This window comes from Condylura cristata, unplaced genomic scaffold (genome assembly GCF_000260355.1).
Source record: "Condylura cristata isolate star-nosed mole 26May11 unplaced genomic scaffold, ConCri1.0 scaffold00023, whole genome shotgun sequence".
Taxonomy (NCBI): domain Eukaryota; kingdom Metazoa; phylum Chordata; class Mammalia; order Eulipotyphla; family Talpidae; genus Condylura; species Condylura cristata.
Window position 1 is genome coordinate 13,162,066 of NW_004567124.1, and position 27,969 is coordinate 13,190,034.

General features: G+C 39.9%; 1 protein-coding gene across 2 annotated transcripts in view; it reads right to left on the minus strand.

The window, feature by feature from the left end:
• MYZAP (myocardial zonula adherens protein) overlaps positions 1-27,969 on the minus strand; it is a 92,148-nt gene that overhangs the window by 14,757 nt on the left and 49,422 nt on the right. The window contains exons 10-11 of one of the 2 annotated variants that reach the window (XM_012728677.1): positions 27,116-27,221; positions 5,817-5,900 (exon numbers count right to left, since the gene is read on the minus strand). In XM_012728677.1, the coding sequence (XP_012584131.1) occupies positions 5,817-5,900; positions 27,116-27,221 (190 nt within the window). Of the gene's footprint in view, positions 1-5,816; positions 5,901-19,668; positions 21,590-27,115; positions 27,222-27,969 lie in introns of those variants that run through there. The other variant, XM_012728678.1, reaches the window with a different exon arrangement.

The following is a 27,969-nucleotide window of genomic DNA, read 5'->3' on the forward strand; positions in this document are numbered from 1 at the left end:
AATTTCTTAGCTAGGACACAAAAGCATGAACAATTAAACAAAAAATGATAAACTGTATTCAAAATGAAATATAAAATATCTTTAAAATATATTAATGAAATGAAGTCCTCCCTGGTGGTGTAGCAGGTTAAAGCACAGCACTGAGAAGTTAAAGTCACTTCAGCATGAGTTCGATCCCCGCCCCAGAGGTCACCCACATGGCGCAGCAGACCTCTCCTGGCCCGCCTGTTGCTCCCTTCAGCAGTATACTTCGTCAGTTGGCCTGTTCTCCTCCCTGTTCTCTGTCTCTGGTGAATCCTCTCACCACCCCTGGACCTCTGGCCTATATCCCAGTTCAGTATGTATAAATAAGTACATCTTTAAAAAAACGTATATATATGTGTTATCTGATATATATATATATATATATATATATTAATAAAATGACAAACAAGTCATGAAATGGAGAAAATGTTCAAAATACATCTATCTGGAAAAGAACTGGTGTCTAGAATACATGAAGAACACTTACAAGTCAATAGTAAACTAAAAACTTATTAAAACAATGGCAAAAGCTTTGCACACCTTAAAAAAAAACAAGATATATAAATGGCAAAAAATAGATGTTTGACAACACTAATGACCTCAAAATACAAATGAAAAACACAATGAGAGACCACCACCACCATATGGAGTAGCCAAATAACAACTGACAATATGAAGTCTAGGTGGGGACATAGAAAAACTGAATAACCCCAACTTCTGGTGGGGATGTAACATATTATAATCCCTTTGATAAACTGCCCAATAGTTGTTTAAAACTTAAACCTGGGCCCTCCCTGGTGGCGCAATGGGTTAAAGCACAGCACTGAGAAGCTAAAGCCACTTCAGCATGAGTTCAATCCCCACCTGCCCTGGAAATGACCCACATGGCATGGCAGACCTCTCCTGACCCGCCCGCTGCTCCCCTCAGCAGTGTACTTCGTAGATCTGCCTATTCTGCTCCCCACTCTGTCTCTGATGAATCCTCTCACCACCCCTGCACCTCTGGTTTGTACCCCAGTTCTGTATTCATAAATAAATAAATCTTTTTTTTAAAAAAACTTAAACTACACCTGCTATGCAACCTAGTTATTCCACTACTAATTTATACTAGAGGAATAAAAACCTGTATCTGTCCACACAATAACTTGCACAGAAAAGGTCACACAGCAGCTTTACTCACAACAGCCTAAACATGAAATAAATCAAATGGACACCAAGAGGTGCCTGGATAAATAAATTGTATTTTATTCAAACAATGAAAAATAGTCTACAATAAATAACTGCATAGGTAAACCTCAAATCCTTACTCTGAGTGAAAGTTAGACACAAGAGTACATACTTTGTGATTCCATTTCCAGAAAGTACAAGTCTATAGTGACAAAAGGTGGTTAAGGCACTCCTACCCCTGGAGGAAAGTAATTTGCTTGGAGGTGAATGAGAAATAGATGCAAAGGGACAGAGGCTCTCTGGGAGTAGAGGACATGTTCAGTATCTTTTTTTTTTCTTTTGAAGAATTATTTATGCATACAAGATCTGGTGTACAGGCCAGAGGTGCAGGGAGTGAGAGGATTCAGAGAAAGAACAGGGAACAGAACAGGTGGATTGACTGAAATACCCTGCTGAGGGGAGCAGTGGGCTAGGAGAAGTCTGCCGCACCATGTGGGTATGGAGAGGTCTGCAGCTCCCTTGCAGGGGATCTGACTTGTGTGGCAGTGGCTGCCAGAGCTTCATGGTGTTGTGACTTAACCCTTTGCACCACCAGGGCGACCCCATGTTCTGTATCTTGATTGAGACAGACATAGATAACTATCAAAATTCTTGAATTTTGCATTTTAAATAGAAGCAGTTTATTTACGTAACTAATACACAATAGGGTTTACAAAATAAATGCAAGATGGTGAGAGCCTGAACAAGGGCAGCAGAAGACTATTTAATGGAAGGGACAGATTTAAGAAGTACTTTAAAAATAAAGTGGACGGGACATGGTACAGGAAAATAAAGTCTATTACTTCTCCCTCTTACAAGACACCTCTAATATGGAATGACAAAGAGCACTCCAGACTGGCTGACGGTCTGTAAAAGATTGCGTCTGGGAGTGAGACTCAAGTTCCAGGGTTTTCCTGCTTTCAAACACCACCACCTTGTGTTTATATGTGAAATGCATACTATGCAGAGGCTTGGGAGACTGTGTGTCTGCCAGGAAGGAAGAACCTGGTATGGCACCTTTTGGCATTTTTGGGAAATTATGTCACAAAATGTCTGGCAATCACGTCCTCCTCCAGTTCCCCCAGGCCCAGGGGAGTGAGCAGCTGGAGCTGAGCACACACGCTAATATGCATCCAATAAAATGTGTATGGGGAGCCCTGGTGCCTGGTGCTGCTGCCCCAATATTACAGGAAAATTAATAATAGTTCCTGGAATGCACCACGGACACGGTGAGAGGTTTATGTACCACACAACACACATTAAATGCAGGATGGACAAAACCAAGACATTTGACTCCTTTCCTCTGAGTTTTGCATCTAGCTGCAAGTCTAGGGTTTTCATCAGGGAAAAGTAGAATGAAATCTGTTTAGAGTCTCAGGAAGCTTATCAACCTTATGAAGATATATGCTTGTAATTTCATTTTAATAACGTTTTCTATATTGAAAATAGATGAATAGGATATCTCTTTTTCAGGAGGTGAACAAATAAAAAATTGGTGGGAGAAAGCATATTTGTGTATTGAGAAAATTTTGAATTAGTTGCCGAAAATATAGTCTGTGGAGGCCAGGCTAGATCAAATTTTAGGAAACTGTGGGGGTAGATTCCTTAAAATCTAAAGAATTTTAAGTGTAAATATAAATAATGAATACAGAGACAAAAAGAAATCCACATTTTACTTAGAAGGAGGCTGATGGAGAGAGGCTGAAGGGGAGGGAGGAAAATATGTATCAGTGACAATGAGAGAGACCCCTAGACCTACACAGTTGAAGAATGGCAAACATAGATGGCATTTACTATGAACTTTTTCTAATCATTTAATATGAATTAGATCTTTATAACAAGTCATTGGAGAGGATACCATTTTAAAAGCTATGATTCTCATGCATGGAACATACTACATATACATACTAAGGCACAGAACAGTTAAGTAGCTTGCTTATCACATAACTAGCAAGTGGCAGAGCTGAGATTTGAATTTAGGCAGGCTTCGGAGTCTGCAATTAGGCCCTTAATAAAAGGTACCTACACCTCCTTCATAAGATGGGATTTGGGAGATTACCAGATATATCCACTAAAACTTTTCAAAGATATCTGAACTACCACCACTGGTATCAGTCATTACAGTTTAAGGAAGGGGTATAAAAAAGCCTGGTGTTAGCATAGTCAACATAACAGAAACACTTAGTAGTCACCAGAATCTTGTATTGTATATCAGTATATTTTCTCTACCTATAAAGTGTCAAAGAAAAACTGGTTTTCAAAAAAACCAGCTCATTAGAATAGTGAACACCCTCTGCCTCTAGACTCACCATTTCCTGACATGCTACTTAGCATTAGCTCCCTCTGACTATCAGAGGTCAATTGGCTTTGCTAGGACAGGTCAGAATTGCCATGACCCCCAGGAACAGGCCTCAACTAATGATGGGTAGGAGTAAATGGACAAATGCCCGTTTCTGACCTTCTTGTAGGAAAAACTCAGAAGCCGAGCGATCCAGCGTAAGGGAGCTACATCTCCTCAGTGAGGCAATGTCCCTTCCTTGTTTCTCCACTGCTCTACTGGGGCTCCCTGGGATCACCTCAACTACATGGCAATTAACCTAAGAGAAGAGATGAGCTTATCTCAAGGAACATTAAATAAAGAACATACCTCTGGAGGCTCTTCTTCATGCTCAATAACCTTTTAGACATTTCATAATCTGTCAGTAGGGAAGGTGACTTGATAGCATAGTTGGGGTAAGGAGGTTGTTACTGTCTTAGGTGACTTTATTTCTTCCCTGTCATCATCGCTCCTCTCCTGGAATTATCACCCAAAGCCCAGGACATTCACTCTCTCTCAGGAGGGCTGCAATTTCAGAGGGCAACCTTACAAATATGGCTAGAGCTGGACTTAGTGACTGGAGGAGAATACAGGAGTAGATACAGTAGATACAGATGTCAGGAGACCAAGTAAATCTCTTGGCCTTAAATATGTTACCCCCATTGGCCCTCCCTGGTGGCGCAGCGGGTTAAAGCACAGCACTGAGAATCTAGGGCCGCTTCCGCATGAGTTTGATTCCCGCCTGCCCCGGAGGTGACCACATGGCGTGGCAGACCTCTCCTGGCCCGCCCGCTGCTCCCCTCAGCAGTGTACTTTGTCGATCTGCCTGTTCTGCTCCCCACTCTGTCTCTGGTGAATCCTCTCGCCCTCCGCATCTCTGGCCTGTACCCCAGTTCTGTATGAATAAATAAATAAATCTTTAAAAAAAAATATGTTACCCCCATGGGGGAATGAGGGACTGTCTGGTTATGACATTCATAAGCAGCCTCTTAAAAACAGAGTAAGCAAGGAACTACTTGCTATTCACACAAAGATGACAGTGAAAGTCTCAGACATTAAATTTAGGCCCACCCATTCCTACTATCCCCTTAGGTGGGTTCCTAACAGACTTGAACTTCAGTTTCCCCATCTACAAAAATGGAGGAAATAAAATCTAGCTTATTGGACATTCCCAGTAAAAGGTGTACACTAATAAGCTAGGACTTATCAAGAGCCTAGTGCCTGCTAGGCACGTCATATGTGTTCTCATTGTGTGGCCATTCACACAGAGGGATAGTTAGCATTTTCATTTGCTAATCATAAGAAATTTCTCTGTTTACCCAGCTAAAAAGAAGCAGATCCAAGTTTCAAATTTGCACAAATATGATATCACTCTTGACTTCTTATGATATATAAAAGATCTGGAAAGTAATTAACAGTATCAATGCACAGTAGGTGCTTAATAAATATCCTTTCCTTACTTCATCATCCTCTCCTGGGCCATCTCCTTCCCCTACATAGAGGAAGGACAGACAAGGAGAGATTCATGGAGGCTCAATGCCAAGTTCTTAATAAAGAACCTTCAGAACAAATAGATTTTGGCTTCTCCTTCTCTTAATACCTAAGCATTAAAGGTCCTTTCAATTCCACAATTTCCTTCTCTGGAACCTACACAAATCCTTAAAATGATTTTCATTTCAAAGAACCAGAAAGGAATACTAAGTATCTTGAAAGTTACAAATGAAAATTAGTCATCTCCAAAATCATGCTGACATTGTATTAAAAGAACGTCGGATTCAGAGTCCATTTCTCATCCTGGCTCTAGTATTTACCAAGCTGGGTAATCTCAGCAAAGCTACTGGCATTCCTTGTGCCTCCTCTAGTCAATTTACTAACACAAAGACAATAGCCTTGTGTTTCTTAGAATTTGAGAGAGAATTCTTGAGGAATGTATGTGAAAATGCTTCAGAAATTATAAAGTACTCCAAGGATGTGGGAAGTTACTGGTATTAAGCAACAGCTTATCAGACTTACTAAGAAAATTTTTGAACAAGAAAAATGAGAGTCAAAGCAGAGGTGAACAGCAAGCTAGACTGAGGAGAGTCAGATGCTTTAAAAAAAAAAAAAAAAACAGCTGTCACAACCTCATTTTCAGTGTTGCCAGTTAACCTTCAATCAATTTTATAAGGCCAGGAAATAGCCATATTTTTAATTAAGTGTCAGTGGTTAAGTTCAGCAACATAAAATTTAATGGTAGGGAAGACACACACTTAAAGAAACAGCCTCTTACCTCTCCTTCTAAGAAAGCTATCTTCTCTAAAAGCTGCAATATTAAGAGCTGCTTCTGCTGCACCTTTTTCTTCAATGATTCAACCTAGAAAGAAACAAGTTGAAAATTATTAATCAAAAGTGTAGAATTATACAAGTTAATCAACTACAAGAGACACCTTTGGTTTCCATTTAAACAAAGCCTACACATTGGTTCTTTGGGTTTTACAGCGTAGTTTTAACTAACTTGAGCTTCGCACAGAAAGGGAGATTCCAGATAAACAGGAGACATCAAGCATGATTTTGTATTACTTCTCACTAGGTTTGTTTAACCTAGCATTTCCATTCTGATTTTAGCATGTAACCCTTACTGGTATCCCATGGATGTTCCAGAGAATACACTTTTGGGAATGCAGATACAACACTACGTAAAATAATTAGTCAGTCTGAATTTATGAGGAAGTCTACAGTTCAAACATTTGGCTCTACTATTCCTGTTACCACATTCATATTTTTTCAACCAAGTGTCAAAAGATTTTGTCTGGGGTCCTGAAGGCTTCCTTGAGAGACCTGAGCTGGGTTTTTACCTGTGATTTTATAATATACTCTGTATTGAATTACTTTATTTTTCATTCGCATAGCATGTCTCCATAGGCAAACCAGGGGCTCCCTAAAAACAGAAGCCAGGGTATTCTGTTCCAGTCTAGATCTTGGACAATAGTAGAAACAGTGTATATTCAGTAATAACTAGTTTTGAAGAATGTACTAATTTTCCAGCAATCTTGCGTATTAAATTAAATTTGAGCACTTACAAAATCTTTTGGAAAAATCCCTCAATCAAAACTGAAGCAATTAATATGGACAGGAATCTAGTAATAGCCAGAAAAAGCATATTTACCCTTTGACTTGGATTACTACTTCTAGGGTGAAACCCCAAAGACATGTTGGCAAAAATATGAAATTACTTGAGCACAGCATTATTTTGTTTTTAAGAAGTCACAAATAACAGAAATTCATCAATAAGTGACTGATTAAATAAACCATTGAACATCTTAATAATGGATATGCTGTCTATGTACTCATCATAAAAATGAAGATTTCTCTAATACTACTATGGTCTATTGTAAGAAATATATGATATACTAGTACTTGTGTAAAATAAATGAGGACAAATGAATACATGCATATTTATAAAAAGCAGCATGTAAAAATAAACCTTGAGGGCCCTCCCTGGTGGCGCAGCAGGTTAAAGCACAGCATTAAGAAGCGAAAGCCACTTCAGCATGAGTTCCATCCCCAGGCCGGGAGGTGATCCACATGGTATGGCAGACCTCTCCTGACCGGCCCGCTGCTCCCCTCAGCAGTGTACTTCGTCAGTCGGCCTATTCTGCTCCCCATTCTGTCTCTGGTGAATCCTCTCACTGCCCCTGCACCTCTGGCAGTGCACCCCAGTTCTGTGTGCATAAATAAATAAACTGGCATCCCAGTTCTGTGTGCATAAGTAAATAAATCTTTAAAAAAAAATAAGCCTTGATTATGAAGAAATGGTTACCAATAGGGCGGAGGAAATAACACAGATAAGACAGAAGAAAATGATTCTGAAAATACCTTTTTACAGAGGTTTAACTTTGAAAGCATATTTTATAGATTCAAAAAATAAACAACTAAACAAAAAAGTAAAAAATAAATCCTAAGGGCCCTCCCTGGTGGCGCAGCGGGTTAAAGCACAGCACTGAGAATCTAAAGCCGCTTCCGCATGAGTTCGATTCCCGCCTGCCCCGGAGGTGACCACATGGCGCGGCAGACATGTCCTGACCCGCCCGCTGCTCCCCTCAGCAGTGTACTTCGTCGATCTGCCTGTTCTGTTCCCCACTCTGTCTCTGGTGGGGCCTCTCGCCGCTCCTGAACCTCTGGCCTGTACCCCAGTTCTGTATGCACAAATAAATAAATCTTTTTAAAAAAAAATCCTAAAATTGGGAAAACAAACAGAAATAAAGGGACTTATATAACAAAATAGCAAAAGGAATCAATTCAAGTGTTAGAACAAAGAATTTGTGTGTGTGTGTGTGTACATATACATACTATACATACACACACACACACACAAACCTTAATATAGTCTAAATATAATTGTTGTGGTATTAATATTTAGGAATCAAGATTTTTTTTTTAAAAGATTTATTTGTGCATACAGAACTAGGGTACAGGCCAGAGGCTCAGGGGCAGTGAAAGGCTTCACCAGAGACAGAGTGGGGAGTAGAACAGGTAGACTGACGAAGTACACTGCTGAGGGGAGCAGTGGGCGGGTCAGGAGAGGTCTGCCACGCCATGTGGTCACCTCTGGGGCAGGGGGGAATCGAACTTATTCAGAAGTGGCTTTAGCTTCTTAGTGCTGTGCTTTAACCCGCTGCGCCACCAGGGAGGGCCGGGAACCAAGATTTTTAGTGAAGAGTGTGTGAACCCAAAGAAGTAAAAAAAAAAATTGTTTTTGCTCAATTTGAAATGAAACTATCAGTATGAAGGCATAATCTTTTACCTAATATTGCTATATATGCATTTCTTAGCTCTATCCACTGAGAAAACTTAGAAACAAAACTTAGAAACAAGAACAGTAAGGACCCAATAAGATTAGTTTGTAGGCTTATACATCATGCACCACTCCCAAAAACACTGTAGAAAATCTTGCAGGAATGGGTCACTCCAGGGAGTCAAAAATTACTAGATAAATCTGAGATACCTTGTCATATCTTACAACATGGTGAAAAAAGATCACCCTTGGGCCAAGGATGCGATAGATAACTTAGATCAGAAAGAGTAAGTGCAACTGAGTAAAATGTAAGGGATGGAGAGATGCATTTTTTTAAACCTTGAGTATTTTATGATTCTTTTTTATTTTATAAATATTTTTTTCCTGATCCCTTACACTCCTACTATGAGTGAAACCATCCTGTAATTTTTCTTTTTCTTCCTGGCTTATTCCACTAAGCATGATCTTTTGCAGTTCCAACCTTTTTATGATTTAAAAAAAAAAAAATGCAATGACAACTCAATGAATACTATTGGAAATAACAAGAGCACCAACTCCTTACTTAGAAACTTGGCAAGTTAGAGTAAAGAATAAAGCCTTTCTTTCCCCTGCCTTCCATATACACTGCATTTTAATATTATTTTAAAATGCTTTACTCTATAGAATTCCAGTTAATAAATAGGAAAAGAAGAATAGAATAATTTGGAATAGAATTTTAAAAATCACCATTTTGTAATTCCTATGAAATCACTGACTCAAGCAGCCATCATTAACAGATGAAACAATAGGGAGAAAGCTGATGGGGAATTTTACAGCTGTGTTTGAGACTGTCACCAACTAAACTCATGAGACTTAACATTACCCAAAGTAATGCTATTGGCAAAAAGTGGCAACCAGATATTATGTGACCCTGATGTGACACAAAATGATTCAAATAGCACCATCTGAAAGTATTCATCCCTATACAAATGCACATAAAAGTTGAAAATGAGTCTATTTAAGCTTCTAGAGCTAATGAGAAAAAAAAGTCAAATCCAGAATGTGGGAACATTTGCGGAACAACTGATTCAGTTCCTACAGTAAGCTATTGAGTGGACGGTAAACTGTGGCGTGGGTGCAGGACATTCATAGGGAACAGCAAGCTTAAGATCAAAAGACTTTAAAAAGATAATGACCAACTATAGTGGACTGTCTCTTTATACCAACAGTATCAATCAAAAAGACATTTCAGACAGTTTTATTACAGACTCATATGAAATGATACCAGGAAATTAATTTTGTTAAGTGTTACAATGGTTAAATAAGAAACATTCCATATGTTTTAGAGATGCAGAGTGAAACAGAAGCAGAATATTTGGGAATTGCTTTAGAATAACTGCACAAAGGAAAATAGTAGTAGATAAAGCAAATATGACTAAATCTTGATATTTGTTGAATCTGGATATATCTAAGGTACTTCATCAGTTATTTTCTCTGTCCTAAGTGCATTTGACATTTTCATTATAAAATAATTTTACCTGGTATCCAAAAAATAATCACAACCCAACCAGAAAATCATACCATATAAAATAGAACAAGAAACACTTAAGGAAAAATGTGCAGCATTGATAATAAATTACCAGTTAAAAACAGTAACTAGTTACCCTTTCATATCAACACAATTTGCCCAAAACTATCAACTGAAGAAATCAGTATTGGAAGGGCTGGGAGGGACAGTTACTCTCATGTGTTGCAGGTGGCATTGTAAATTACAATGACCCTTTGGGCAATTTAGCAATAAATATTAAGAGCCATAAAACTGTTCATGCCCTTTGACCCACTAATCCCACTCCTGGGAATTTACCCTAAGGATATAATTCAGGCATAGGCAAAAAGCTATATATACAAAGATGTTCTTGCTCCTATTATTTATAATAGAGAGAAAATGGAAATAACCTTAATGTCTAGCACTAAAGGAATGGGTAATAAATTACAGACTATCAGTTTGATGGAATATATTACACAAACACTAAAAACAAACATATTGCAAATTGGAAAAGTATTTACAAAGAGCCTCAAGGGATAGAAAAACAAAACTTTACAAAGTTGAAAGTAAAAAATGGAATGAGTCAAAAAAAAAAGTTGTTTTGTTGACTTCCTTTCAGTTTTAGTAGGAATAATTAAAAAAAAAACAACCTTATGGTTTCCTTTTAAAATCTTTAAAAGACAGACAAAATGGATAATAAAATTAACCAAAATAACCCAAGTAGTATAGGGATAATATTTAATGAGAAACTGTAAAAAGCAACTTCATTCACACTAGTTTGACTATCCCTGAAGTAATCAGAGTGGTTTGAGTCAAAGGAAGCAAGCGATGTGACTTAAGGACACCTTAAAGGACAGCTCATAGGAAGACAGAGAGGATTCTATTGATCTTTGTTCCCAAGGTTTTCATCTAAGAAAGAAAGACAAGGCAGATATCATCTGGAGAGAGCTGTGGGGAGAAGAACCAGGAGTTCTAAGGGAGCAGACGGCTGATACTAAGGTGAAGGGGCACTTTGTTCTGTGAAGAACGGGCTGTGAGAAGGATCGGGGGACTGAAGTTTCAGACGGGGAAGATCATGTTTGTCAGCAACTGACGCTTCAAAAAGCAATTGTACTATTATGTTAAATGAAGGCTGTGTATTTCTTTTCACCGTGAGCATTTCTTACAGAAGCATCTTGCTCAGTACTGTAAGTCTTTAATGTGGTCCCTAGGTTCTTAGAAATGTAACTTTATAAGACAACCATGATAAGGAAACCAGTTTTAGCATAGGTTAATTATATAAACAAGAGTTAAGTTCTTACAGCACATTTCTAATACTTAAAAAACATCAACAAACATCTTAAGATAGATCCAAAGAACTTTTAATATTCAACAGCCATTTATTTACATGCATGCATACATTTATTTTTCAACCTACTTATTCTATTGGCGGTTTCAGGGGGCCACAATTTAACCAGCTCCTACAGGAGGCCTGAACCCTGGGCAGTTGCCCTTCTATGGCAGCCCGCATTCACCCACACACCCACACTTCTCCAGCCTGGGGCAACCGAGACCCTCCAAGGAAGCTGTGGCAGAAGACAAGTTCCCATAGAAAATCCACAGAAGTGAGAACATCAAACTTCATACAGCAGCTCCATACAGTGGCTCTGGCTGAAACCCTTCTTGTTCTTCCTCAACATTATGATGATATATCAGTGACCAAAACACATTATTCCAGGACCTGCTATGTATTCCATGGCCAGGTTTGGCATGTTCAGGTTCAAGAGAAAAGAATGTTAAGGGCAGCAGGCAATGCATGGCTAATGCCTCACCCCCTACAGGGGTTGTTAAGTTTGAATTCTAACACAGTCTCCCCTGGGGTCTGCCCCTGGACTACATCTCTCCTCTTCTCCCAAGTGAGGCACCAACTTTCTAAAATAAGCAAACTTGCATGCTTTGGGCTTTAGGTAATTGACTTCCAAGTGTTTGGTTCTTTTTTATAATCTCTAAATCACACATCGTTGTGGATGATGGTATTACTTCAGACCGTCAGCTTTCAAAGAGCTTTGAAAATTGCCTCGAACACCTAGCATAAAACAAACACTCAAAAATCAACTACTATTATGTTAATACCGGTATTTCTCTCTTCCTCGATTGTAGAGTTCTTGACAGTAAAGGGTTTGGTCATCTTTACATTCACAGACAATAAATGAATGAATATCAAACCACCCCTTAGATATCAAGGACAAATTGCTTAGATCAGACTCTTGGACATCCAAATGAACCATGATGGACTTGTTAATATTACTCCCCCAAACCAAGGGCCACTCCAAAATCCAAGGTATTAGGCAGCTGGTATGCAAGTGAGATTTGACACCATTGCTCAAATTTTTTGACATATTTTAAGTGTAAATTTTCCCTTCTAGAGTTTTCTGTTCCCTTTGTGGAGTTGCATTTTGGTCTGTCACCAGGTGGTGATAAATGACTCAAATTACCAGGCTCAAGTCAGGGTACAAGAAATGACAAATTACAGGCACTGATTTTCTAGATCTTGCCTAAATTATTTACACCAGAACTTAATCTTGTAACAGTTTAAATATAAAGTAGTAGACACTTTTATAGAATAAAGGAAAGAAATTCATCTTGTTAATCAGCCTTTTAAATAATGATAAAACAATTTTGCTTATTTTCTGCTTGATTAGCATACCCTTTGTAACTCAAACTGAATATATGCCTTGCAGCCTACTTAATCACAAAATATGTTTGTCTCTAACACTAAAAGCCAAGTGATATTTAAGGGGAGGGAGCCTTCTTTTTTTATTTTAAGATTTCTTTATTTTGTACATATAAGAACTGGGATATAGGTCGGAAGTGCAGGGGGTAAGAGGATTCACCAGAGACAGAGTGGGAAGAGTGGGAAGCAAAATGTACTGCTGAGGGGAGCAGTAGGTGGGTCAGGAGAGGTCTGCCACGCCATGTGGGTCAGCTCCCTAATAGGGGATGGAATTCCTGCTGCAGTGGCTGCAGATGGCTTCATAGTGCTGCGCTTAACCTGTTTCGCCACGGGGGGGGGGGGGGGGACACGAGGGCCAGGAGGAAGCCTTCTTCCATCTTAAAGCTGATAGTGACTTTCTTCACATTAGCCACAACAGTCAACTGCATAGGTGTTTGGAGCAAGCTGTCCCAGCTAAACCACAGTCACAAAAATGGAATCCCCAGTGGGAGTTTTTTACAAACCACTGACTTTCAGGCCCTCTCTCCAAAGTGCCCCTTTCCTTCTTAAAGAATCCCTCCAGATTCCTAACATGGACATGAGACCTTTCTGTGTTGTCCCAATCTGTCCCCCCAGTTTCACTTCATGCCTGTCCTGTTCCACAAAGAACCCTACATTTAAACCACTTCATCCTCTTAGCACTCGGTGCACATACAGTGGTCCTGCCTCCAGAGCTCAGCACAAAATGTTGACTCCCTTTCCACCACCCAGGCCCTTCCCCACCAGGAAATCTGCTGCTGTCATAAAATACTCCAATAGTCACCACCAGGCAAGCTCTCCCCAAGTTTTCCATGCTGACTTCAAATCTCCCTCCTGCCCTACTTTCCTCCACCCTTTGAAGAAACACCTATTAACATACCTATTAAAACACATCTCTGCCAGTACCACCCCTTGTTTACACCTTTCCCTCCTGCCAGATAGCAAACCCACGGAGAACAAATGTTTGGTGTTTCAATTATCTTACATAAAAGGGCAGTTATCTTAGGAGATGAAATCACCCTTATCAATCCACACATTTTTATAAACTGCTTTGGAAACAGATAACTATCTTGAAAGGGTTCCTCCCAACTTGTTTTGAAAGGAGCTTGTATGTCAACCAGACCATAATGAAATTGCACAGAAATTCAGCAAGGGCCTGCTAAGGGTTCAGAGCAATTCTGGAAGTAGCTTCCTGGAACTTTTTTCCATTAGTGACAGATACATTGGACATAGGTCATTTCATACTAGATGTCAGACTATGATACAGCCCTATAATTAAAAGAATGTGAACAGTACTCAATTGTGCAAGACTCATGCAACATTTCTCAATATTGAGATTGGGGTGTAAAGAAAAATTAATAACTACATGAAATGTAACAGCAAGTAAATATTAAACACCAGACACCACTAATATGGCTTTTGTTGTTTTTAAAGAAAGTGTACTTTGGGGTATTTCCTTATATCAGCTGGTAAATAATATACATGTAACTTAAAATAAGAAACACAATGGATCAGTGCATGATACTAGAATATGAGTTAAAACTGATGGTCGGTCACATTGAACCAAATTGTCTAAAATCTTCAAAGAGAAAGAAAATTAGATTTCCTTAAATCTATTTTCTTTAAAATGTGTCTCAATTTCTTTTCCTTCTCACTTTAGGGCTAACCAATTAAGCCCACAGGTACACAAATTTGGCTGTGAGGGTTGTGTTGTGTGTGCACCCATATGTATCGTGCAACTTACACACGTTAATTAATGTTCCCCAGTCTCTATCATCAACACCTCTATTTTGTGGCTCTTCCCAAGGACCTTCATTTAAAAAGACTTACTGCTTTGGCCTTCCCTGGTGGCGCAGCGGGTTAAAGCACAGCACAAAGACGCTTAAGCCACTTCCGCATGAGTTCTATCCCCGTCCGCCCCGAGGAGATCCACATGGTGTGGCAGACCTCTCCTGACCCTCCCGCTACTCCCCTCAGCGGTGTACTTCATAGATCTGCCTGTTCTGCTCCCCACTCTGTCTCTGGTGAATCCTCTCACCCTCCGCATCTCTGGCCTGTACCCCAGTTCTGTATGAATAAATAAATCTTAAAAAAAAAAAAAAAAACTTCCTGCTTTAAACTGCACTGATGAAGAAATAATTCATTTTCCTTTGAAAATGTGTCAAAGATAAGTAACTGTCAATCAATGTTTCCAGTCAAAATGAGACAAGTAGGAGTGTGAATTCTAGGTCAAAGTAAAGCCACATGGCACTTGATTGTGGGCTCTCATGGAATTTAAAAGGGAAATTTATGCTACTGGATTATTTGAAATTTCTGAAAGAAAATAATACGAAGTTCCATTGTCTTCAAACACCATAGAGATCCAGGCACTCAGTGAGCTGACCAGGCCAAGGACAGAATAGGCCTAGCAGGACGCTTCTAGGGTTCCTCACAGCTTTGGCCACCTCTTCTCTTTGCCTCCTCTAGTTCTGACAGGGTCTTGTTGTCAATCCAACCTCTTCCTCCCTCTGTGATCTGGCAATTGTCTCTTTTTACCTCAACAAAACAGAAACCAAGCTTGATCCTCCTATATCCCACTGTGAAAAATGAGAATAATTTTTACACTCTTCCTCTGAAAAGAATGTTTTAATTTTTGCTAGAGTTTCTCTTAATCCCATTTTACTACTCTGTAACATTGGAATTTCAAAGTTATTGTACTTTTAAGTGCATTTTCCTTAATAGAAAAAAGAACCCACAGCAAAAATTTAAAAAATAATAAAGGTACTTTCTTTTCCTAAAGTATAACAAAATGAAGGGAAATATCGCAGATCAAATTCTGCCCTGTACTAATGCAGCATGAAAGGACACTTTTAAAAGGACAAGGAAAATGGTACATTATCTCATTTTGGGGGGAGCGAAGGGAATGAATTAAGGCCAAACAAAACGAAACTGAAAAATTGCTAAATGAAGCCCTGAGTGGGGAAAATGAAAAATCAATGAAGGGACGAAGGGAAAAAGGTACATTTTTCATCTTCATGATGCTTGATTGGGTTTGTGGAAATTCATTTTCAATTAATGTATCTTGTGGCATTCAGCCAGGCTAGATATGAGCAGGACACATATTTTAATCAATTTTTTCTATTAAGTTTCAAGTAATAGATAGTAGAACTGTACTCTTGAAAAGGATCAGTTGAAACTGGCTTCTGAGGTAAAAAAATAATCTAATTTGTTTTGATTTCTATCTTACATAAAAGACAAACCAACTGCCCTCTAAGGACAGGAAAAGTACCCTGATCTTCCTGGAGCCTGTATATATGATCAGGCTGCATAAATACCGGGGAAGGGTGAATAAACTGCTTCTCTAGAATGTGTGCATGCACTGGAAGGAAGAAAGAGGGGTGTGCTGGGTACCAGGGTTTTTGCTGTGTCAACTTATTCTTCTCAAAAACAACACTAAGTATGGCTATCCCCATAGGTGTGGGCCCGAGTTTCATCATTTGCTCATTTCGTCTATGATCAACTACGACCACCTCTGCATCTGAAGCTGAGAATACAGCAGAGAGCTAGGTAGACCTGGCCTCCACCTTCATGGAACAGGCATCCCAGAGAGGAAAACGGGCAATACACTGAGAAAGAAAAGGAACAGGCAGTGAGATTTGGAACCCTTAAGAATGGATGGACTTGCTGATGGCTGACTGGGGTGGGGGTTAGTTTCAGATGACAGAGCTAAGGGGAGTGACCTGCTCATGTCAGTTTGTCTGGAATTTTCCAGGTTTTAGTGCTGAAGTTTTATGTACAGGAATCTTTGTATTAGCAGGCAAACCAAGAGAGTTGGTCATTGAGAACTAGAGGCTGGCAAGGCTATCTAAACCCAAGCCTCTCTCCCACCACACGTGGTGTGGTGTTCAGAGGTGTAACGATCTATGGTTGCAGTGCTACTCAGAGAGTAGGCAAAACTGGAAGAATGTTGGCAGCAATACATTTTATGAAGGGTAGCTGGAGCCCTAATTCTTTAAACTATGCGGTTGTCACCTGTGACTTTTGTACAGGACTGTGGAATGCAGAAGTAAAGACGAGGGTGCAGTGAGCTGCTCTTCCCCTGTGCCTTCCTCTGTGGATGCAATCTCAGGGACAAAGGCTATCCACTGGACAGGAACATCCAGGGGGAGAGCCGTCTGAGACTAATGTTAGCGCTGATGTACACAAAAGAACCCAGCGCCACACCTCACAAGACCTGATGCGAGGAAATGTGGAAGTTAAAAGAATATTTCTAAAGTTCAAGTGTTCTGGAATATGAGACCTCACCTGCATCAGTGAGGTCTCTCCTAGGTGCTTACTCACTGCCCTTCCTATCTTTTTTTCCCCTCCTACTTGCCCAGCACCCCCTGTCAAAGGCATCACCCTGGGCTTAGCTCTGTCTAAGCCTTTGCAGCCATTAAGGAGTTAAAAGCAAAGTCATAAAGGATACTTTCTCAGCTTGGTGCTAACCCTGTGCAACTGGTCTCAATGGACATTTCTAGTTACTTAACTACCATTCCCTCCCACAATTCATTCAAGATAAATTAATGGTTCCTGAGCTTACCCTATAATTTCTGGCCTCCATGTTTTTATTTTTTGTTTATTGTTTCTTGTATGACATGCCTTTGTCCACCCATTCAATTCCTGCTCAAAAAATCTAATCCATCCTGCAAGACCTGGTCAAATATCACCTCCTCCCTAAAGACTCTCAACCCACACCAGAATTAATTAACATTTACAGGTACGGTGCTAAGTCCTTAGCATATAGTATGTCAGTCAGTCCTTACAACCTCTGAAGATGCAATTATCATTCCCATTTTGTTGATAAGAAAACTGAGTCTTAGAAGGGATAAGTTACTTGCTCAAGATGTAAAGTCCATGAAGGCAGCAGCAGGATGAAATGCCACTGCCATCTCCAGCTTCAATGTCCCTCATGCAAAACTCATACTCTCTTTTAACTCTTATCATATTCTGCTTTGAGTTCTAACAAGTTTTAATGTCAACCAGAAAGTCCTTCGAAAGCAGAAACTCATGTCCGTTTTTGCATTCGGTTCTTATATGGTGCTCTTTAAATGTTTACTGACTGACTTTTCAGAAAATAGCTCCCCATAAATTGCTCCTGGCTCCTCATCACCCATATTCCCTGGTCCTAAGCCAGAGGACTGCGTTTCATGTAGCTTTCAGCACAGGGGCAGGAGAATGGGGATAAGCAAAGATGGTGGCACAGGGGAAACCATTGCAACTTGATAAAGGTGGCATGAAAAAAGTTTTGAGGGTAAGAGTGGACTATTCAGTTAAGTACTGGGAGAAGAACAAGGTTTCTGAAACAACAGCAAAGTAGAGCCCTGCTAATACCATATACACACAGAGACATCTGCATAGATTATTCTTTATTTGTTCAGCAAGTATTTATTGAGCACTTCTATATGCCAGGGATTGTTCCAGAAATTTGGGATGCAGTCATGAAGGAAACAGACAAAAGCCACTGCCCTCATGGGGCTTACATTCTAGTGGAGGGGAACAAACAACACATAGAATAAATAAGCAAAACAGATAGGTAAAGTACAGGACATGTTGTAAGATGGTAAGTACTATGAAGAAAAAATAGAGCAAAGAACATAGTATGAATGTAGAGGACTGTAACTGAAGTCCAAAAATGAAAAACAAAACTCTAAGACAAGTACAAAAAGTACTCTTGTGACAAATAACACAAACAACACAGCACCAAAAAAAATACATCACTTTAACTACACCGAAAGTTAAAACATGTACATGACATGATATATCACGAACAAACAAAATGCAGTGACTGAGAAAAGATAATGACATCCAGATATTTTTGGAAAAATAATTAACATTGAAAGCATAAAGCATTCCAATAAATCAGGAGGAAAATGGTTAGCAACCAAGTAGAAAATGAACAAATGAATGAACAGTCAGCTCCTGCAGGAGGCACCCACATGGTCAGTAGCTTATGAGAAGGTGCTCACCCTTACTCGTAATAATGACCAATAGTCAGGCTGACTCAAATTAAAACAAAGAGATGATGGTTTACAACTAGCAAAAATTATAGTTCAACTGTGCCAATAGGTAGTGAGGATGCAGAGAAATCTTTCATGCATGACTAGTGGAAGGGTATGTGGAATTTCAACAGCAAATCAAAAATACATGATAAGGGTAAAATTGCGTCCATGCCAAACCCTGGAAATTCCTCCTCTAAATATATTCCCAAGTAAGAGAAGGATAAAGACATATTTGCCATTATTTGTAAAAGAAAAAAACATCAGAAACAAGCTAATGTCTACTAACAGGACATACGGAATATTAGATAGTCATAAAGATGAATAATTTATAACTATACATAAAACATCTAAAACAAAATAGAGGAAAAGAGTAGGTTGTCAAATATATACAATTTTCTTATATATTAGAACTAAAAATGTACATAATTTTTAACACATAAACTAAGCTACATGCCAATAAGCACTACAAAGCTATGTGTATATGTATAGTAAAAGTACTGAAATATGGCTTGAGAAGGGACCAACTGCCTCTGAGAAGGAGGGAGGGGGAGAGGGAAAGGTCAGAAGCAGAGTAAAAAAAGACCTCTTAACTATAATTTTTTTTTATTTATTTGTATAGAAAAAAAAATCTGAAATATGCTAAAATGCTTACATTTGTTAATTCTAGAGTTGGTTTTTTGTTTTAATCAATCTCTTATAATTCAATGTTTTTTCCAGTAAAAAGGAAGCAAAACATGAAGACTGGTCTGGGAATAACTAGGTTGGCTGTGGACACAACATAAGTGTCATTTGCTGAGAGACTGTGACTACTTTTTGAGGACCCTTAGTTGGTTTCCTATGCTAAAACAGATTCCAGTAGTAACCCTCCCATAGAAGGTTCATGTGGGACTATGTGCATAGTCTTGAAACAAAGAGATTCAACAACATTTACAAAGAACTTTTCCCTCGAGTGGACAGCTGGAATCAACACATGTCATCAAATGAGCCTGCTATATTTCTACACTACATAGGAAAAAAAAGATATACATTCTCCTTTCAAAAACATATATTTTTAGGTAAAATACCTAAGAGTTTAGAATAAATAAATGAGTAAAGTGTTTTTTCATTATTATAAATAAATTCTGTCTCAAATTTTGAATAGCATCTCTTCCAGGTGTGGGTGTGAGTGACTATAAGAGGTCATTCTTGAGAGACTGGGAAGCAGGACAGGATTTGAGCACCTAACTCCATTTTGACAGGTGGTAAGTTAAGTCCATACAAATCACATTCAATGCAGGAAAGGCCAAACAGAGGGATACCAGCAAGGCAGGGAAGAGTAAGTGGAGGAAGGTCCTGTCAGCAAGGGACTCAGATCTCAGGAAATCACCAAGTGACTTAGGACACACTGCCAGTCTGAGAGATGCCAGCAACACTTAAAGAGCATTCTTAGGCCCCTTCTCAGGAAGGTGCAACTTCTTAGGAAGACACCTGGCACCTCACTCACTCTCTACTCCATAAAAATAACAGCTATCTGACTTCCAGGTACTGTGTATATAGTCCAAAAGAGAGAAGCATTCCAAGGGTGACATCCTGGAGCGGGCAGCTACCATGGATGACCCACTTACTCTACAAGCTACTACAGTCCCTGGTTTCACATTATTTCATTTTTTGAAGTTGGGCAATGAATCTATTCCACTGGAACAAATGTATACCAGGGATTTAAGTAAACATCCGTACAGTAAGGTATCCTTAGAACACCAAGCTAGAGTGACACCTAGATTAGCAATTCTCAAATATGGAATACCTATCAGAGTCTCCAGGAAGCATTTAATCAGAGATTAAATGCCATATTTAATCTATGCCAGATTTCTGCTTAAATGCAATGACAGTTCATTTATAAATGTGGGAAATTATCTACTGCAGCCTTTCCCCTCTCTTTCCCATTTGCTAACGCTGGGAGAAGAATCTAAATGGAAGACCAAAGACAAATACTGACAAGAAGCCATTTACCTGCCTGCTATGCCACAGAAAAGAGGTAGGAGTGGAGAACCCAACACCAGAGTGACACCCAGCACCTTAATGAACCCCCTCCACTAGCCCAGTCCACTGGCTGATGTAGGCTAACACCACCCAGTCTACCCAGGCTGTTCCACTGCCACAACCAGTTTCAACAACACTGTCAATTCTTGATGTAATAACAGCACATGCGGATGTCTCAAGAAGACCAATAGAAAAAGAAATCATACATGAAATACATTTAACTTGAATATATTTCAGCTGAAAATAGTCCTTTTTGCTGATATACTTCTTGTCATGAAGTTAGTTGGACCGTCTGTTCAGGCAAGATGCCCGCAGTAACAAAAGCAAACCAACATTTCTTAAACAAACAATATGAGGGCTAAGTTGACTACAGCTGTTGGTCTCCATCCAGAAGGGACATGCTCAGGGCCACCTCCCACATACAAATAGAATCAAACTACACAGACACTTGGCTGCTTCTGTATTTTCAGGGGCATGATGCTGTCGGCAGCACTTCCTTCCCGGAGCACTGAAGGTCTTCAAGCCCGCCTTCCATCACCTTAGCAAGTGTCCTTAGTTTTTCCATAAGTCAGTCTCCCATTTTCCAAGATATAAGGACCAGCGGCCACCTGTTATTTTCTGAATTTGTTCTTAGTATTGTTTTTTTCACCGTAGCTCCTTCTTTGATGTCTAAGAACCCAAGTTTCTAAAATACTCTGTGGATCTTTGAATTCTCTTGACTCTGCAGTTTGAAGGGGTGTTTTCACAAATGAAAGCCCTACACGGCCAAATTTTCATTTCAATAGCATGTCATTCCTGTTTTGTTCACTGGCTCATCACAGATACATGTCACCTCTTCCCAGCAGAGAGGGTGCAAGTTTTCTTCTAATCACGATCAATAAAAGGAATCGCTTTCAACCCCGAACCGGCTACCATTTTATCATCTTCCAAAGAACCGGAGACTAAATCTGGAGAAGAGCTCATGTGACATGATCTAAAAACAGTTCAATCAAGTGGGTTAGGGTGGTGGGTTCAATAGGATGCCTTGTATCCCCTACTCCCATCTGGCTAACTATTAGCAATGTAAATTACCTTCTCTAAACACAGGGAAGTTAACAAAAACATACTTTTCTGTTATATACTTCAGCACACCACACAATAGCTTTGAAAGAGACTACATGCCAATAAACCACTGATCCTTTTAAAATGGAAGATTCTTGGGATGGAGAGAAATTAAAATGTTTAAACTGTGCTGTATATACATAGTCTATTCAAAGGATTGATGACTAAGCTAGAAAACAGCACAGAGCACAGAAGAGAGAAACTTACCCCAAAATCCCATTTGGCCCATAAAACTCCCAAGAGGGGAGGATAGTCCTGTGATTCAGCCAAGAAAGCAACCAAACTACGTTCGCTTTTAATTCATTTAAGTTTACTTTGACTATACCCAGCAGGAACTTACCCATCAGCAATGTAATGATAGCAGTTAGTATTTACTGGATATTTCCTATGTTCCCATCAACAAACTATGAGTATTTCATCTGCATCATCTCATTTCTTACCAAAATTGCTGAGATTATAGAATTCAGATAAATGCTGTTATTAACCCTGGCTTACAGACAACAACAACAACAACAACAAAAACCACATTTTGATGGTCCCACAATTAGTAAACACAGGTCTTCCTGATTCTAGAGTCCATGCTCCTCACCACTTGGCCACCATCCACTGAAATCTATAGCCTCTAACTGCAGTGACTGCCTGTGGATTCAGGGCCTGGGAGTTAAGTGAGAGGGACTTAAAAAAAAAAAAAAAGACCAGAAATCCTGCTTTGCTGACTGATTCATGAGCCAAAACCCAGAAACTCAAAGCCTCAACTCTCTGAAAGCTTCAACTTATTTATCCTCTATTCTCTTTGACCCAGCTTGTTTTCCCCAAAACACTACTGTTTTATGATAATTGCATCACTCTTCAAAAAAAATCTTAGGGCTGATTATTAAGTACTTTTAAAACCATTTCTCAGGAATTGCAGAAATGTTCAGCTTTGTCATACTTAAGAAGTGATCATTGTTGTTGCTATCATTTCAACAAGTCATTGTGTTCTTTGCTTTACAGAGGTGCAGTGTGGCCAAGCGTAAGGTCGTCAGTATAGAAAGAAGTGGCTGGAGCACACGTGCACACACAAGCACGGTGGGAAGACCACCACAGGGAGCACTTTTGATTTACTGGTGGGAGGATCTCAGCTGTCATAAACATGAGATGGACTGGAAGAATCCCTTTAAGATTCTAGTAGCTGTTAAACAAGTGAGACTTATCTACCAACCTTAGTATCAACTTCTCCTAAGCTTGCTTTTGGACAGTCTCTGGGAAGATTTTATTATTTGGATGCCACCAGGCCAGGATGGCTATGAAGAATAGGCTGCCATAAACTCCTCTGTACACAGGGATCGCAAGAACTGCTTTAGATTCCCTGACAGGATCATCAACAGCCATATAAATATACCAGGTCTCCCATGTCAGTGCTCCAGGGCCCTGCTGAATGGTCTTCCTGGGTCTCATCCCTCAAGTCCTTCCTACTTAAAGCTCACCACCAGCTTTCTTTCTACCTTGGGTATAGCAGTTTCAGCAGGAGGCTGCTGAATATATTAACAGGAAAACCAACACTCAAATCACTGTGCTGACTGAATTCAGCACAAGAGTTCTCAATCCTGTTTGCATTGTAGAATTCTGTGTAACTTAAAATATAAACCAAAACAAACAAGACACACACACACACAACCAAAAAACCCAAATCTATTTCCTCCCATTCCCTCCACCGCCACCTACCCAACTCTGGCTTTTTTTTTTTTTTTTTTTAAGCTTCTAAATGTTTCTAAAGTATAGCCTGGGTGGAAAAGCACTGATAAGGAAATCAGTTCCTCTTTGCACTCATTAAACTTCTGAATTATAGAGGGTGAATTGGGTAAGCACATTTGTTTCCTCTGCAACTGAAAGGAAACCCCTCAGACACTTTCTGTAGGAAGAAACATTTTACTTCTTCCAAAGGGCAATAGGAAATCCGAAGAAGGAACTGATAAAACAAAAGGGTACTTATGACTGAATGCAAAAGGGAAAGGAACTCTTATGAAAGCACTCTTTAATCTCTTTATTCAGTTGAGTACCATCATTGTCCACTGTCAAAAATACAAATCAACCATTGTTGAGGGGAAATAAGAATTTGTTTCTTCCTGCAGATAATTTTCCCCATTGCAGGGAAGCTGCTTTGGTTGACAGGGGCTGGGACTGGTTCGTGGCCAGTAAAGAGGTGTGAACATCCCTGGTGTTGGAGAAACAGCAGTTAAAGAGGTGTCAAGGTGTGTCCACTTCTCTGTGGGTTCTCCCAGTCTTTTGTTCCTCCCTGACCTGGTTCTTTAAAGGCAAGTGAATAATGCAGGCATTCTAGACAAAGGGACCTAATCCTAAGAGATTTTCCAGCAAAACAATGAAGCCCAAAGGCAAGGATTACTCAAGAACTCAAGTACTACAAGCATGTAAGAGGCAGGAGGGCAGGACCACATCTGGATCCCCACATGGATGCAGCCGGGTTTAGACATGTGAAAGGGTGGATTAGAGAATTTCCCAGGGGCTATATGTACAATAGCTCTGTATTTTCTGGCGAACCCTTATAAGTCCAAAAGGGGTGTGCACAGTAGGGCTCTTCTACTTTGCTTTTTGTTTCTTTATTTTGTCAGTCAGAATTAGAGAGCTTGCGATGCCAAGGAGATAGCCAATCCCTGTCATCCTCCACAAGGAGAGACTTTCTAGCAGAAAGATTTCACGTAAAGGAGGTATCTGGTGCCACATTTCACACAAGACACTTTGTGTTGATTTTTATAACTAACTTTGAGCCTGTAGTTATAGGCTCATCTTTCGTTTCAAAGTGCTTATCCTGTCCCTGTTCACTACTAGCCCTTCCTGGGTGCACAAGTCTGTAGCTATAGATACCATTCTGCATTGAAAATCAAGTCAGTATAAGGTTAAGGACCATCGTACCGAAGCCAGTTACTTTTTATTCAGTTATTGATGATGATGATGATGATGATTAAATTATACCCAACAGAGGTGGAAGTAAACAGTGCTTAACATTTATAGATTCCAAGAACCTCCGACAATTTACCTGGATGTTTTGAGTTGAGAAAAGAAGTCCTTTATTCGAAGATTAAACTAAACTTCATCATAGACATTATGACTAAGATGACACCCATCGTGAAGGGCTAAATACATCTCCAGAGCAGCCAATCTTACATTTTCTTCCTATTAAATGAAATGCTGAGTTCTGCCTCTTTTCCAAGTGCCACCCAGTGGTCCTGGCCTGGTTTTGCATTACAATAAAAAAAGAAAAATACTTCCCACTGATTGCTTTCAAAGATGTGAACCCAGCTCTCACATCTGTCCTAGGCCATCTCTTCCCTACTTCTTTCAACTGATGCATGAATTTCTAGAGCTCGTAACTCCTTTCCAACTGATTCTTACTTGTTAATGTCCCTTTTTCATGTTTCTGATGTTTGAAGAAATATATTCACATAAGTGACTGTAGCAAGTAAGCCTTTTAAAACAGGTTTTGGCTGTATAAGTCAACATGGTTTCCTGAGCACATTCATTCTTACTACTTGACCTAGGCAGTTTAAATTTAGAGAAAGGTGTGTGCCCTCTTTTTCCATCCACTGTTGAAACACAGTCAACCACTAGATGGCGCAAACTCTGACGAGGGCATCTCATTTCAGTCTGATTTCATTTCCTTGGACTGGATCCTCCAGACTACACCCTAAGTTCTCTGAACTCAGAGAAACCTATTTAGGAAATGTTAAATCACAGGTAGTAAGACAAAACGTGGACAGTGACCTTTAAATACACACATATCTTCATATGTAAATATCTCTTCATCACAGTCCAGAGGTAAGTTAGGACACAAAGAAGCCTAAAACTTTTTTGGAAAGTGTCTTTATAAAAGCGTCTCTGGTGTTGATACCAATCTAAAACGATTATCGGTAATAACTGAATCAGAAGCAACCGTAGTACAAGGTTTTGCTCACTGGTGAGGCAGAGGAAATGTGCTCTGCGGTCAAGGAGCCACATGGCGGGGGGCGGGGAAGGAGAGCCTGATGGCCAATTTCATGTGTGTGATATTCAGAAGCAGAAAGAGCTGTACGAGGGCCAAGGTTCCCAGAAGCACCCACTGAGACAAACCAGTGCATTTCCTTGGGAAACGCCCTTGCCGCTCTCTGGCCTTTGTGACTGGGCAGGACGCACCCACCCTGCTGCTGGCAAACCTCCTGCCAGGCTGCATGTGCAGTTTCCCACTTCTGCTCCCCATTCTTTTATCCTACTACTCCCCAATACTTGCATATAAGCCAATAGGAGGCTCACAAAATTCAACAGAGTATGAATGGACTTAGGGAACAGCTTTTGTCTAAGCAAATGATTGTCGCACTCACAAGAGAAGCGATTGTCCCTCTTCATCCTTCACAGTTCTCTGACCTTAATCCCCCTGCACTGATGTCTCCAACATATTATGGATTAACAAAAGATATACTTTCAATCTTCTCTTTGTCTGTCCTATGTGTGACTTCTTCATTCAAAGTAGATATACTTTTAATTTTAGTTCATTAATGAACTTTTAATTCATTTTAGATAACATTTCAGAACCGTATTCAATGTAAGAATTTTTTTTCAGTTTTCCACTGTCAATCAAATGTTTAATTAAGTTGAAGCCTTTTCTCTTCTTTGTAAGGGAGAGAATTAGACCCTCGAGAATTCTTATAACCTGATTAGTCTAATTACTCTTTTTTTATCCTACTGGATTTTTCAATAGCACAGAAAAAAAAATCTCAATCCCATAGGATTAACTTTACTACATGGACTTTCTTCTATTGTGTAATACCACAAGACACACAAGTCATAACAGCAAGTTCTCTAATCAATGTTCAACTTACCTGCTTTTTTCAATTACAAAAATAGAACAGTAAGCTTTGTCCTGCTTACAATAAACAAATAACTTGCCTATTTTATAGGCAATTAAGTTGAGAAAGGACTGTAGAAAAAAGATGAATAAGAAACAAAAGTGAGAGAATAGATTAAGGGAGGAGAAAAAAGAGAAAAGAGAATGTAAGAGCACCGAGATGTGGAGAAAGGTTTTTGCTTAACTGGCTCTGGGAAGATCCAAGACCTGAGCTCAGGTTACCTTTTTTGCTTATACCCTTTGCTCCTGAGCTGTGACACCCACACAGGTATCACTGTCATCTGAGAGAGAGTGAACTGCAGTTTAGAAGCTCATAGATTTCTAAACAGTAAGTCTTAGATCTGGAGAAGGTCCTCTTTTTGAGGGATAATCACCAGTCCACAGCAATACAGGAAGAATTCTCCTCCAGGCTAAGATAGCAGTGGTCTGAGCAAGTTCAGAGAGGTCCGGTCTGGTTGTGGGGCTGGACTGTCCCCTCACAGGAAGCAACCTGGAGCCCCATGACCTATTACAAGGGCTTACCTCCTCAACCATCTGCTTGACCTTCTTCTGCTGACAATGCACCATGTCATCCAGGTGTCGGATGCGTTCACGGAGACTGGCAGACTCCTCCTCCAGCTGCTGATACCTAAAACAAAGGGAGGAAAACCTTTTGAGTCCTAAACCAAAGCAGCAACACAAGTATTGACAGTAACTGCTTGAAAGGAACGCTGCCAGGAACAAGAAAGAAGTCCAACATGCAGTCTTTTTACTTTGTATGTGTCCTAGGGAACCAGCTCGCAGCTGACCATCACACCATAGAGGACGTCCTGCAAGAGGACTCTGGCAGGTCTTACCCAGTGCAAGGGTAGCTAGTCTATTTTCCAGAGACTCAGAAGTTTTACTACAGCATGTACAAGTAGAAGGTCTCTCTGTTTGGGGGTTCATACATATTGGAACATGTAGTAAATTCCACTGATTAGGAAAACAGAGGAGGAGAGGTGTCTAACACAACAAAATATCTGAAATCAAGTGGCGGAAGTCTGGCAGGAGAGTTGTTCTGCATGTGTCATTTATTTTGGGAAAATGGAATATGCATTGAAAGAAACTCGTTGTATCAAACAAAGCAGACCACATATAAAACTTTTTATACTTTTGTTTTAAAATAGCCAAATTGGGCTCTCCCTAGTGGCATGATGTTAAAGCACCGCATTATGAAGCTCTCCAAAGCCACTGCAGCACCAGTTCGATCCCCAGCGCCAGAGGTGACCCACATGGCATGGCAGACCTCTTCTGACCCACCCATTGCTCCCCTCAGCAGTGAACTTTGTCAATCTGCCTGTTCTGCTCCCCACTCTGTCTCTGGTGAATCCTCTCACCGCCCCTGCATCTCTGGC